Genomic DNA, 12,935 nt, shown 5'->3' with positions numbered 1-12,935 from the left:
CGGGCTGGTTCCCCTCATCACCTGCAGCCCCGCGGGGTTTGGGCGTGCACCGCATTGCGTTCTGGAAGCCTGAGCGTCCCAGCACTGCTGGCGGAGGAGAAACCAGCTCGCCTGCTGTTTGGGCCTCAATTGAGGTCAGACATTGACAGTGAAATAGGATTAGCTGAGGGAAGGTTATTAGACAAAATCCGTGCAATTTGTCTAATCGGAGGTGCTTATTTAACGTGGTAAGGAGATTATTTTGAAATAGAATTTTGACTTGACACTGACCCACTAATAAAGCCTCGTGGCAGCTTTGCACAGCTCGAATGGGAACCAGAGGCCTTCAGTGGAGGGAGAAGAGTACCTGTTTAGCAGCATAGACAAGCCGAAAGGTTTGCTCGCAGCAGAGCTGGCCCTGCCCTCCCCCTGCTCCGACCTCCCAGTCCTCACTGGCAAGGCGTGTGGCATGGTTGTGGTGCCCTAAAGAAGGAGCTAAAGGGCCCAGCAGCCGGGAAGGCAGCCGGTGTATGAGACGAGCCCGTCCTCAGCAGGGTCCCACATCCCTGAGGCCCAGGGCTCCCGGGGCTCCCTGTCCTCCCCAGCGCCGGGCCGGGCCAGGGCTCAGGGCACAGGCGTGCCCTTCAGGGTGCACGTCCCCTGGCACCGGCCCCCCGGAAAGCCCCGCAGACAGAACCCCTGCAGCTCGAAGGCAGGAGATTAAGGGGAGCGAAAAGCCATGTCTGGCTCCCTGCGCAGGGGGATCTCTGTCTCGGCACCAGATGGCATTAATAGCATTATTCTGCATGGCTCGCAGACACCCGCATGTGCACGCACGCTTGCGCAGCCCTTTGCACCCCTGGCTGGGGCCTGGGGGCCGTGCCACAGGTTGGGGATGCTGACGGGGTGTGCGGCGGCAGAGCGGGAGGCACTGCCGGCACCTCAAGGCTTGCACCGGGGGTTACATTTGGAAGGCAGGCTATTATCAGAGCTAAACTGCGAGCAGCCTGGCTCTGTGCCCCTCCAGGATGGAGGCGGGGAACCAGGGCCGGGGGAAAGGCATAAGCAAAGTATATGATGCATGGTAAATGTGGCCTCCCTGGGCCAGGGGCGGGGGTGCTGCCAGTGGCCCCTGCTTGCTGGGCCAGCACACGGGTGTGAGCCGCCTCTGAGGCAGGGCTCTCTGCTCCTCTCCGTGTCTTCATGGTCCTCGGCTTTGGAGGTTGAGCCCAGGAGCTATGGGAGCGGGAAGACCACAGGAAAAGGCCGCCATGTCTCCGCTCGGCTGCCTTTCTCCTGCTGCTGCCCCGGTGAGAGGCTCCTGCTCTCCCCAGGGCTTGGGCAGGGGGAGTTGTGGGCTCCGTCGGATGGTGCCCCACGGGACAAGCTCCAGCCCCACAGTCCTTTCCCTGCACCCGCGGCCCTGCGGGTCAGCTGGGAGCTGCGGCCTCGGTGAGGACACGTTCGCCTTCTCCCCTGAAGCAGGCAATCTTGGAGGATTTCTCTCACAGTCCCTTGAGCCATTAATCTTCTCAAAGTAAATCTTTTTGGTGACACAAAGGGGATTGGGTAAGTAATACAGCGGACAACTGGAGTGTCCTTTTCCTCTGGGAAGCCTTCCAGTTCTGAACAGCTTCCCCCTGGCACTGGCTATTCCCTGTTTGCTTTGCCAGTCCCTGGACGGACAGGTACGAGGGAGAGGGGCTCCGACCGGCTGTGGCTCGGCCAGCTTCTGTGCTTAATCCATGGCTGAACGTGAGGAGATGAGGCACCGGGGCAGGAACAGGAGGAGCAGCGGCCAGGGAGGCTGGCTGCTTAGCTCGCCCAGCCTGGAGGCCACCAGTACTGCTCCGCCATCTCCGTCATGCCAGGGATGCATGCAAAATGTCTCCTCATCATTAGTTAAAACAGGAGAGCAGCAAATGGTGACTAATGGAGCCAAAGAGGAACACTTGACAACACGAGAGACGGGGCTGGGCTGGCAGGGAGCCAGCCACACGCCTCGTTCTCCCTTTGTTCTGCTCCTGAAAAGGCAGCGCATCCATCAACAGCAACGCGTCTGCCAAAACAGCAGCGTTCCGTGGTCTGAAATTATCTCCCCGACCAAAGTAAATAACATTTCGGCCCTCATTTCCACGTTGCAGGTGCCCCAAAGCAGTGGTTTTCAGAAAACACCTGCTCACGCCAAGCCGGGCCCGCAGAGCAGCCCTGCGGCAGCGATGCCGTGTGAACGCAGCCCCACAGCTCGGCTTCAGCGGCGTGAGCCCGGCAATGGATGGGCCGGCTCCTTGCGGCCGCTTTCGTGGCGGACTGAAGCTGCGAAGCGAAGAAGTGTCCTCGTGAAGCCGGTGCCTTGGCCCTGCTAAAACTTTGCCGAGCCACTGGTGACTCTCCAGGCTCGCCCTGGAGCCGGCGAGGACCGGAACCCTGCTCACCCCCTCCTTGTAGGGGGGCTTCCCTCCGCCGGGCCTGAGCTGCACCTCCCGCACCCTCACCTCTGAACTACCGCCCAGGGAGCGGAGCACAAGCCCTGCCTCAAGCCCCGGGCACCGCGGCCAGGCTGCCGCCGCGGTCCCCGGGAGAAGCGGGGCCGCGCTTCCCCGCTCCGCGCCGCGACAACACTAGGGGGAAGCAAAAATCAAGCTTCTGCCCTGGAAAGCGGCTTCCCGGCGAGGCGGGAGCCCCGTCCGGCCCCGGGGGGGACGGGACCCGGCGCCCTTCACAAGCCACGGGGCGGGGGGGGAACCTTCCGGAGCGGCAGCGCCAGGGAGCCGAGGGGCTCGGGGAGGGATCCCGTTTCCGGGCACGCCGGCCCCCTCCGCCCGGCCGCAAGCCCCTCGCCGCCTCCGGGCCGTCGATCCTCCCGCGGCAGCCGCTCGCTCCCTGCCTCTCTCCCCTCCGCCGGCTGGGGAAACTGAGGCACGGAGCGGGGCCGCCACGCGGCCGCAGGGGGGCGGCTCTCCTCCCCTCGCCGAGGTCGCCGGTGGGAGCGGGCTGACGGGGGGGGCGGCCGTGCGGGGCGAGGCCCGGCCTTGGGCCTCGGCCGGGGCTGCCGAAGGGTCGCAGCAGGCCGTCTCTGCTCGCCGGAGGGGTGCTGCAAGGCTAAGTTGGTGCCTGCGTGGGAAGCGCTTTGTAGAAATCGGCTAGGACCAGATAAGTAGCCCTGTTGTTTTAATGACCGCTTCCTTCCCCGGGGGATTTGTCTGGGAGGGCGGCTGAGGGCACGGTGCTGGGGACCCATGGCGGGAGGGCCGCTGGGGCAAGGGACATTCTGCGCCCCTCCACAGCACCCCGTCCCTGGCATGGGGCAAAGCATTGGCCTGCAGCTGGCCCCAGGGGCTGCAGGGGTGCCCGTCGGGACCTTTTTTCCCCAGTGACCCTCTGCGGGCGGGCATGGAGGGTGGTTTTTTTGCGTATTGGTGGAAGAACTAGCCTTAGGGGAAGGCACCTGGCTGGCCAACAGGACAGGTGAGCCCGGGGCATCCCTGTGACCCCCAGAGCTCTGGGGCCCGGGGGAGCCCGGAGCTGAGCGTACAGGCTGCCCAGAGCTGGAACACTCGCTGGAGAGGGGGAAGTTAGAGGAGGCTGGGCAGCTTAGAGGGGTTGTGGCAACAGCCCCCCTTGCCCTGGGGGAGAGGTAGACGCGCGTCTTTTGTGGGAAAGACCCTGCTGTATGTGTCCCGCTGCAGTGAAGCATGGAGGGTCCCTTCTCCCGAAGGGACAAGCCTGCTGGGGCTCAGAACCACACACGGGCACATGTTGCTATAAATTCTCCTGTGTCTCAGGTGGAGCTTGGGCCAGGGAAGGAATTCCTTAGTAGGAGCTTTACCCTTGAGCTAGCTGTGCAGCTGGGCTTGCTGCTGGCTCCGGCAGGTTGCTCGCTCCCTGTTAGCAGGTCAGTGGCTCCGTGAGATACACTTCTCCCAGCGTGTTAGTGCTAGCCTTGCTTCCTGGGAGGCTCCTATGTGCTGCCAAAGGGCAGGTCAGTGCTGCCCAAATAATTAACATGATGACTTTCAGCCCTTCCTGATCACAGCTGTGTGAAGCACGTGACACCACACCAGCCTGCTGACGGGGTGGATGTTAGCAGGATACCAGCTTTCTGGGCTGAACGCTCGTGCAAAGGTGATGCACAAACACTTCCTGCATGTATTCAGCCACGGGAAGGCTGACAGCCCTGAACGGTGGCTACTGGGCAGGAGCTGAATCCCAGGTGTGGGCTCACAGGAGCCAGCTCTGGGGAGCACCTGGCTGCCAGACCCACATGTGCACCTGGGTGCGGGAGGCTGACACACAGCCTGGGCTGAACAATCAATGGAGGAGCAAACGGGCCCGTAATGAATGGCACAGACAGCTCAAGGACTCGCCACGGCTCCCTGAGTGTGACCCAGGGCAGGTCATTCACCCTGTCAGCCTTTAGTTGTTGTCTCTTCTTGGGCTGCATCCCATCTTGCCAGCAGATGCTGGCCTGTCCTGGAGGAAGGAGCTCTTGGCAGGGGGATGTTGGCGCTCTGGGTAGAGGCTGGCTCTTGGAGCTAGGGATGATGAGGAAACTCACTGGAGATGCTAAACAGCCAAGGGAGCTAAATAGGAACCGGCGAGCTAAATATGCTCCTCTGCACATGTGCCTCGAGTGGAGATCTGTGAGGCCCTGCGGGTGCTGTGCCAGCAAGTGCCCTGCCAGCCCACGTTTCATTCGCTTCTGGGCATAGGAGGGTAGAAACGGCACCCAAGTCCAACACCTTGCGTGCTGGATAGCAAAATGCTGTAGCAGGTTTTGCGGCTGGAAGATTCCCATCAACAGCCTGGCCTGTGCTGCCATCCTGCAGCAGCTGCCGGGGAGGGAAGAGGGCAGATGCCTGGCATGTGGCTGGGGCTCCCCAGAGCCTGGAAACGCTCGTTGCCTTAGGTATGGGCCCGAATACCGATTTCCTCACTACATATCGGCTAACATCTGTATACGGATGTAGGTGGTGATTGAAATGCACCTCGATTCCTAGAGGGATGTGTGGGCACCAGGCGTGCATCAGCTGCTGCTTCATCGCCTCTCGGGACGCTGACAGCACGGCCAGGGGTACGAGCGAGGCAGCAGCAGGCGTTGTGGGACCGGGGAGGAGCACGTGCATGTGTGGGAGGGCTGTGTGCTGGGGACACCCACGCACCATGACAGAGCTGCTGAGGTGGCCTGGGAACGGGCTGAGTAGGGGGTGGTGATGGAGCTACAGAGCTTGGCAGCACCGAGGAAGGGGAAGCATGTCCTCGGGGCAGGGGGGGAGGAGGAGGAGAAGGAGGAGGAAAGGCTGTGGTGTCAAACCTGTGCAGCATGGGCACTGCATTTGCTCCTGCCTCTGCTGTTGGCTTTTCAGCACTGAGGTCTGGGCAGGTGTGCGTGTATGTGGGTTAGGTGACATCTGGCCTCATGGCGCCCATTGCTAAAATGTGGGTGTCTCTGGCGTGGGTGGCCTGGAGTAGGGAGGGGCAGGGGGATGCGGGGCAGGTGTGTGGGAGCCTTAGCCCTGCCAGCTTCTCCCCGTCCTTCAGCTGTGTCCCTCCTCTGTGAAGTGGGAATTGCTCGCCCACGCTGTGCACGTACCACCTCAGCAGTGTGGGTGAGCTCCCTGGCTCTTCCAAGGGACTCCCTCCCAAGCATGAGGAATTGCAGTGAATGGGTGCAGGTTGAAGCTGGCCGAGGAGCTGTTGTGTTTTCTGCTTCTTTGACTGGGTGATGATGGTTGGGTTTTCAACTGAATCTAAACAGTGCTTTTTTCAAAATTGGTCTGTCATGCGTTGTCGTTTTGTTTGAAGTCGGAATGCTTCAGTCTTTCTTTCTGTTTATTTTCCAACAAATCAGGATTGGAAAGGCTGCTTTGGAAAGCCAAGAAAACCTTCTGTAATCGCTTCCGGAAGAGGCATTCTGAACCGCTCTAGTGGTCCAGACAAATTGGCTTTGGTGCGACTAAGTCGCCAGGAGTGAGATCCTAGGCTCGAATTAAGCCTTCGATAAGTACACCCCAAAGCGAACCATTAAGTGGAGTTGGTTTGTTACTTGCTGGCTGGAGGGATGAGGGGGTAGCAAAGTCTGCCAGGCCCCACCGGGCTTGTGTCCCCTGTCGCAGGAGCAGCCCGGGCCGGTGCAAAAGCCGCATTTCTCTCCTCCGGCGAGGAGGAGAGCTGCCGGCGGGGCAGCCCGGGAAAAGCCGGCCAGGTGCGGGGGCCGGAGGGAGCCCGGCCGAGAGCTCAGCCTCGGCGGCGGGGAGCGGCCCGACGGGGGCGGGGAGAGCGCGGGAGCCCGGCCCGCCCTCCCGACGCCACTCGCCGGGAGAGGGGGGGTGGAGGAGGAGGAGGAGGAGGAGGAGGAGGAGCGGCTGCGAGCTCGGCGCTGGGCACCTCAGCCTGGCTGGCAGCGCGGCGGCCGGGAGCGCGGCACGCCGGGGGCACCGCACCGCCCGCTATTGCGCCGCAGCCCGGGGCCAGCGCTGCTCTTTATGGCATGTGGCTGGTAACTTTTTTCCTGCTGTACTCTTTGCGGAAAGGTACGTCGGCCCTGGGGCGGGCGGGCAGGGGCGGGCGGGGGTACTCCCGGGGCTGGGGGAGCGCTCGCCCCGGGCGGAGCGGGGTCCCGGTGCCGGCGGCCGCACGCAGCATACCCCGGCGGGGCCGGCGTTCGGGCGCTCCGGGTCCCCGCTTTCCCGGAGCGCTTGGAGCAAAAAGCTTGAGCCCGTCAGGCGGGAGGAATCCAGCCGTGCTTTCCAAATCGCATCCTGCCCTCCCGGCAGGCTGGATCAAGGGGAACCCAGCGGCTTGCTAAAAACCGGGGGCGGGGGGGGGGGATCCATGGAACCAGCGTGTTGAGGAGACGCACCCTCAAAGCTTAGAGATTGAATTAAAGTTGGAGATTAAGGGAACGCTGTGCAAATCTATCGAGGGAACACTCCAAACCCAGTCTCTGCTATAGATGCAGTTAAAAAAGGCAGGCGAGGAGCCTCGCGTAACACGGGTAGTTAAATCTCAGCGCGTTTGTTACAACAATCAATCGATGTTACATAAAGGAATTGCCCGTTTCCGAATCTGTGGGAATTTTTAATTGCGTTCCGGTAATAAATTGCCTCTTTGCACATGACCCGACTCACAGATGCGGCGATGGAAGCACCCACCTCTTGGAAAATTGTCTGCTTGGAGGACGTGAAATGACATTTGCCCTAATTACCTTTTTTGACGTTTGACAACGGCAAGGGGGAAATTTTAGGGAAGGAGGAAAGTGAAAGAAAGGGACGGAGCTGCCTCCTTACTTTGCTTGCCACCTAGTATGTTACCCCTTTCTCCGAATGTTGATCCAATGAAAAATATTTACCAAGGTTTAATAGGGCATCCTGTTCGGTTGTGTGGTGGTGATGATCAATTATTCCATCAATTATTAATTATGGAATAGCTGCTTTATTCGAGCTGGAGGAAAGCTGCGTTTGGGGGCTTTACCCAAAATCGCTATTGTGTTTAGGGTCTGCTGAGCCGAACGTGCTAGCGTCTGCTTTGCTTACATTTGCATTTTTTACTGTGCTAACAGGAAAAAACAAAACCAAAACCAAATAACCATCGAGGATGCTGCGATCCCCCCCCCACCCCAGCAGTCAAAATAATAAAGAGCTGCACTGGGCTTAGCGCTTTTGGTGTTTTCAGCCCCAGCTTCTTGGAAAATGGATCTCTTCCTACAGAGCTATCTCTTCAGAGAAGAGCAAATTAAAAGCCTCCATTAGCACAACTCCTCCTGGCCTCATTTTCTCTTTTTTGAGAACTAAAAGGTGTCTTCAGTATGGAACAGTCCTGGTGATGGAAAGTGTTAAAGTGAAACGGTTCCAGAGAGAGGACAGCAATACAATGGAAGTTTCATTAGAATAATAGGATAAAACCAAATGAATTGCTTAATGCACGATAAACCTTTCAGATACTTCATATTTCTGGGCATCGAAGCACATCCTTTTAATGTGTTCCTGCTGTAGAACAAGAGCTCAAGTAGAAACTGAAAGCAAATAAGCATTTGATCCGGGGGACCGCTGAAGTTCAGAAATCCCTTGATGGGCTGTAGCAGCTTATTTCTTCCCCGCGTCGAAAAAACACAAAAATGGGTGGTGGGCAGGCAAGCAAACGGGGAGTTGAGCAGAAAGACAGTCTGGCAGTGTGAGTGAGAGCAGGCGGGCAGAGGAGGAGGGGAGGTGAGTGGCGAGCAGTGTGATGAAGAGCAGACTGGGCAAAATTGAGCGGCTTGGAGCCGGGAAAGTGTCTCCCTGTGTGCTCTTACTGGATCTCTCTGCCGCCTGATTTATATTGGCATTATATTTACATTATGTTCCTGTATTGGGTGCAGTGAACTATGCAGCTTGCGTTCTTTAATCTCTCCCCATCTCGGCCCCCCAGTGTGGCACAGCGCTCGTTTGTCTCTGAAATGAAACATGGAAACCTCATTAACTGCACGGAGGAGAAGCCTGCAGTGCTGAACTCCTTGCCGTGCCGTGCCCGGTGTTTGTTTATCCTGCGGAGAGCCAAAATTTCCCAGCACAAGGAGCCACGATGGCAACTTGCCCAGAGCCCTTACCTGCACCTGCCGTGGGCTTGGGGCTGCTCCTGCCTTTGGACCAGAAAATCGATATAGGCAAGCCTCACGTTTCGTGATGCATTTGCTCTCCGGAGGAATACGCTGTGCCTCGCGCGAGTGCCTCACGCCAGGGATGCGCTATCGAGCAGCCCTGCCCGGAGATGGGGGCTGCGTGGGAGCTGTAGGCTTAGCTTTGGGCAGCCGTGGCACAGGGCGCCTTTCCACTACACCGCTCCAGTCTCTGCCCATATGGTTCCGAGGTGGAGGGATGGGGAGCGCTTTGTCCTTCGAAGCAGCTGATGAGCCGGGTGCGAGAATCAAACTAGAAGCCTTTCTCTGGGGCAGGAATTCTCCTGCCGTGGCAGCGTGCAGGTTCTGAGCTGTGCCTTGGGTAGCATGAAGGCATCTTGCACCCAAATAAGCAGGCTGGTAGCAAGCGCATCTTCCTAGGAGGGCACGAAGGAGGAAGGTGTTTGGTTGTTGCAGTTGTTACGACGCGTGCTTTACCGGGAGGCTTCTGCGGCGGCAGGTTTGGGTGCAGAGTGTTTCTTGTCTTTGAAATCTCGATTGTAGCCAGCTATGTATTTTTACATAACCATGACTTTGTGAGGTACCCTTTCCCTGCTTGTAGATCCGTAAGAAATAAGCCCCACCACATGCAATCTGCATATTGCCGCCATCATCTGCCAGCAGAGCTGTACCAAATATTTAGGAAATCCATTTCCCGACTCTTGCTAATGCTTGCTGCCGGCCCCAGCTGCTGCCTCTTGGAAAGGGCTGTGTCGGCGGCTCCTCTCCCTGAGAGAAGGGAGCGAGCACAACTGAGAGGGGGAAAGGAGAAGGTGAGTGAGGTTTCAGAGCTTGCTCTATTGATCCCTTCCCCTCGTTTCTCATACCTGTCGGCCGCATGGTGGAAATCCTCATCTCCGCCTTGTCAAGTGAGCGTGCAGGCTGCGGTGTGCTGGACGGCGGGGACCGGCGGCTCTGGAGGAAGCCCGGCAGCAGGCGTGTGTAGCCTCTGGCGCGTCCCCTCGCTCGCCCCTCGAGGCTGCTGGGCTTGGCCCCGGCCTCCCCAGGGGGGACCTTGCTGTCACCCTGGCTTGGCAATGTCACCACATGTCCCTTAGGACTCAGCTGCAGCTCCTCAGGCTTTGTATTCAGCAGAGCTGAGATGTGGAGGTGGGCTGTGGAAGGGGAGGGAGAGGCCATCGCCTGTGGTCCCCGGGCTCGTTCCTCACCCCCCAGAGCAGAGGGCCCCTGGGGGGAGCTCGGGCAGGTTGGGGGGCTCGGGAGGTGGTGCAGAGCTGGGGGATGTCCAGCTCTGGGTCAACCCCTGGTGCAGATGGGGTGGTGAGACTGATGCCTCCAGCAAGCCGATGGGGGAGGTTCAGGGGCCAGGCAAAGCAGGGGGGAGAGGTGTTTGGGTTTGGTTTTTTTTTCCAGGCAAGGGTTATAGCCTCAGCCTGGGTGCTGTTGTAATAGCTGGAGGTGGTTCAGGCCTTAATTTCCGTGCAGATGCATTAAGGAGCAGGCGGCTTGCACTCCCAGCGTGTTTGAGCGGTGCCCTTACCTGCAGAGCACCAGAGGCAGCGTTCCCCTTTGCTCCCGCTTCAGTTCGCGGTGACGGCAGCCGCCAGTCGGGACCGACCGCAGTGCTCAGGCCAGAGGGCCTGTGCCACAAGGGTGGGACTCCTGTGGCGGCTGAAATGCAAGGCTGGGGCACGGAAGGTGCTGCGACGTACTTGCCGTAGTGCTGGGCACCAGCTGAATGCCCCAGGCTGTTGCTCAGCATTTTGTGGCAGTTTCCACCCCCCCGGATCCCCGAGGGGTGCAGCGTGGAGGAGGCCACTCAGCTGGAGTTGTGGCTTTAACCCTTTGGGCTGGAAAGCCACTGCAGGGGGGTGGCATCCCGTGGGGCCGTGCTGCGCTCCTGGCGGGGTGCGTGCACCTCTTGTGCTCCGCTTGAGAGGGTACCAGCCTCCTCTTTCTCACCTCGTCTCGCTGCCTCTCTCCCCATCCCTTCCGTGATGCTCAGAGATGCCACTTCTTGCTCTGTCAGCTCCAAGGTCACTCCATTCATTAGGAGAAAGGCTATTAAAAGTGTCCTGAAGATGAGGGCTTGAAGGGAGCTCATGCCAGGGCGGGCCAAAGACTGCTCCAGCATTACAAATGTGCGGGCGGTATGTGATAGATACTGTCATAGTTTAAAGCGGTAGAGAGGAAAGATTAGGACTTGCCACCTACCTGTAATTCCCACCCGGCAGTGCGTGCCAAGCTTGGGTTCACTTTCTCCTTGAACAGGGCAGGTGTCAAGCACCCTTAATGAGGATAATAAATGAGTGGCGAGGTGGTGATTAGCCTGCTGTTCTTCACGGCATCCCTGCAGCCGTTACAGCTGGTGGCTGGAGAAGCCCCAGTGGCTCCTACAGTCCCTTGGCTGGTCTGCAGGTGGGCTCTCTGCTCTGGTGCTGCCTCGGCAGCATCTCATCTGGCCTTGGAGGAGGGCTGGGCTGGGCACCTGGGTGGTCAGACCGCCAGGCCCAAGAGGGAGGCCCCGGGAAAGGTGCTGCCAGTGGGATAAGGTGAACTCGAGCCTAGCGCCTGCCCTTTCTGAGGTTCTGTGAAACCTCCTTTGGAATGCCAGCAACACGCTTAATGACAGCAAACGGTCAAGCTTCCAGTGGCCACTCTTTTGTAAAGAAGTACTCGGGCAGTCACAGGCCTCTGCCACCCCTTGAGAGGAACGGTGTCAGCCCAGACTGGATTGCCCGTGCCCAGAGGATTGCATGTACACCCTTGAAACACAACTTGTTTAACCTTTTCCCATCTCTGTCGGGTTTCCGCCCAGTTACTGATGTCCAAAAGACCTTGCTCAGCCTTGAGAGGCTTGCTGGGTTTGGGTGGGCATGGGACTGGCTGGGGGTGCTGAGCAAGTAGTGTGCCAACACAGATGATATACTTGCACCACAGACAGAACAAGCTCCTTAACGCAGGGGAAATGGCTCTCTAATTGCGATAGTATGAAGTTGGTTGTTGTCTCAGACCAGTCCTAGATCCACTTCCTAGCAAAGGAAGGGCTCTTCCCGTGAGGTTTGGAGGAGAGGAGGGGTTGCCTTGCTGGGCACTCGCCTAGGAGGTGACAGCGTTTCTGTGCTTACGCAGGCTGAGGTCAGCCTGTGCCGCTCCTCGTGCAGGACTCGCACCTACATCTTGGCTGCCTCTTCCAGAGATCCGTGGCTTGGTGACAGATCCTGGGGTTAGTTTATGGCCGCTCTGCCTTAGCCGCTCGTTAGAGCAAATGAGTGCTTTCTGCACGGCGCAGTGCTTTGCAGTGCCGAGGTTGGCTGTGCCGCTGAAGGTATTGGAGTTTGGAAAGTCCAGCGATTTAGGCTAGTAAATATTCCAAAGGGATGATAGCAAAATGACTTGCTTCTCCCAGCTCTGATAGAGATATTAATATTTCAATACCTCTAGGTTGTAATTTACTACAATTTAAGAAGATTGCACTCTGATAACTTAAAATACATGCCTTTCAGAGCAAGCTAGACGGTGCCTGGCTACGCACTGGGCTTCATGTAGCTTCCAGCTACCAGCAGACTGATCTCCAGCGTCAGTGCTGCGCGGCTGCGTTGCTGCGTTTTCCCCAGCAGAAACTGTTCTGTTTTGGCTCCCCTAGCCTCCTCTGTTCAGGTTCATGTGAATTAATGCCCTCAATATTTAGGTTAGGGTCAGCACATCTGACCAGATGTGAGCAGTGATTTCTGGTTTAAAAATATTGCAGCGCTATTTCTAAATTTTTAATCTCTCTCAGTGATTTGGAGGCAGTTTTATGAAACGTGGAATTAGGATGGTGCTCAATGCTAAATGGTAAAGGAGATTATATGGATTTAACTCTATGCGTCTGTCACATAACTATTGCCAATCCCATAACTTCCATTTTCTATTAAAAATCCATTTCCCCCTTTGACCTGAAAAAGCTTTACGGGTAATCTGAATTTCTCTGTTTACGAGGTATTTTTCCACTCTTCGCCCCAGCCCCTCACCCGTCCATCTCTAAAGCTTCCTGGGCCCTGCCTGGGAAGAAGAGATTTCCCTGTCAGGCTGCGGATGCTCTCCGATCTCTCTTACAGCAGGAGCCTTCTCAAACTGTGGTCACGGATCTGGGGTGGAGATGTTGGATGGAGCCTGGGGCAGAGCTGGCTGGGTGATGGGGTGCTAAGCACAGCGGGGTGTTCCTGGACCAAAGCCGGCGGGTGGGCAAAGGGTGGCTTTTGCTGTGTGCCTGACACGCTGTGTGCCCTGGCTCCGGCCGTCTTCTGCTTTGCTCAGGCGACAGGCATTACCACAAAGAGCATGCTGCTGCTCGTGT

At 58.1% G+C, this 12,935-nt stretch overlaps 1 protein-coding gene across 3 annotated transcripts in view; it reads left to right on the top strand.

Moving 5' to 3' along the window:
- The first annotated feature begins 6,319 nt into the window (after positions 1–6,319).
- The window catches only part of DSCAML1 (DS cell adhesion molecule like 1), a 112,455-nt gene continuing 105,839 nt past the window's right edge, over positions 6,320–12,935 (top strand). Inside the window, exon 1 of one of the 3 annotated variants that reach the window (XM_069787921.1) lies at positions 6,320–6,512. In XM_069787921.1, coding sequence (XP_069644022.1) covers positions 6,470–6,512 — 43 coding nt within the window. In that variant the 5' untranslated portion in view covers positions 6,320–6,469. The remainder of the gene's footprint in view (positions 6,513–12,935) is intronic. The other 2 variants (XM_069787922.1, XM_069787925.1) reach the window with 2 other exon arrangements.

The sequence above is a fragment of the Haliaeetus albicilla genome, chromosome 7 (genome assembly GCF_947461875.1).
Source record: "Haliaeetus albicilla chromosome 7, bHalAlb1.1, whole genome shotgun sequence".
Classification (NCBI taxonomy): Eukaryota; Metazoa; Chordata; class Aves; order Accipitriformes; family Accipitridae; genus Haliaeetus; species Haliaeetus albicilla.
This window is presented reverse-complemented; position numbering and strand designations above follow the sequence as displayed.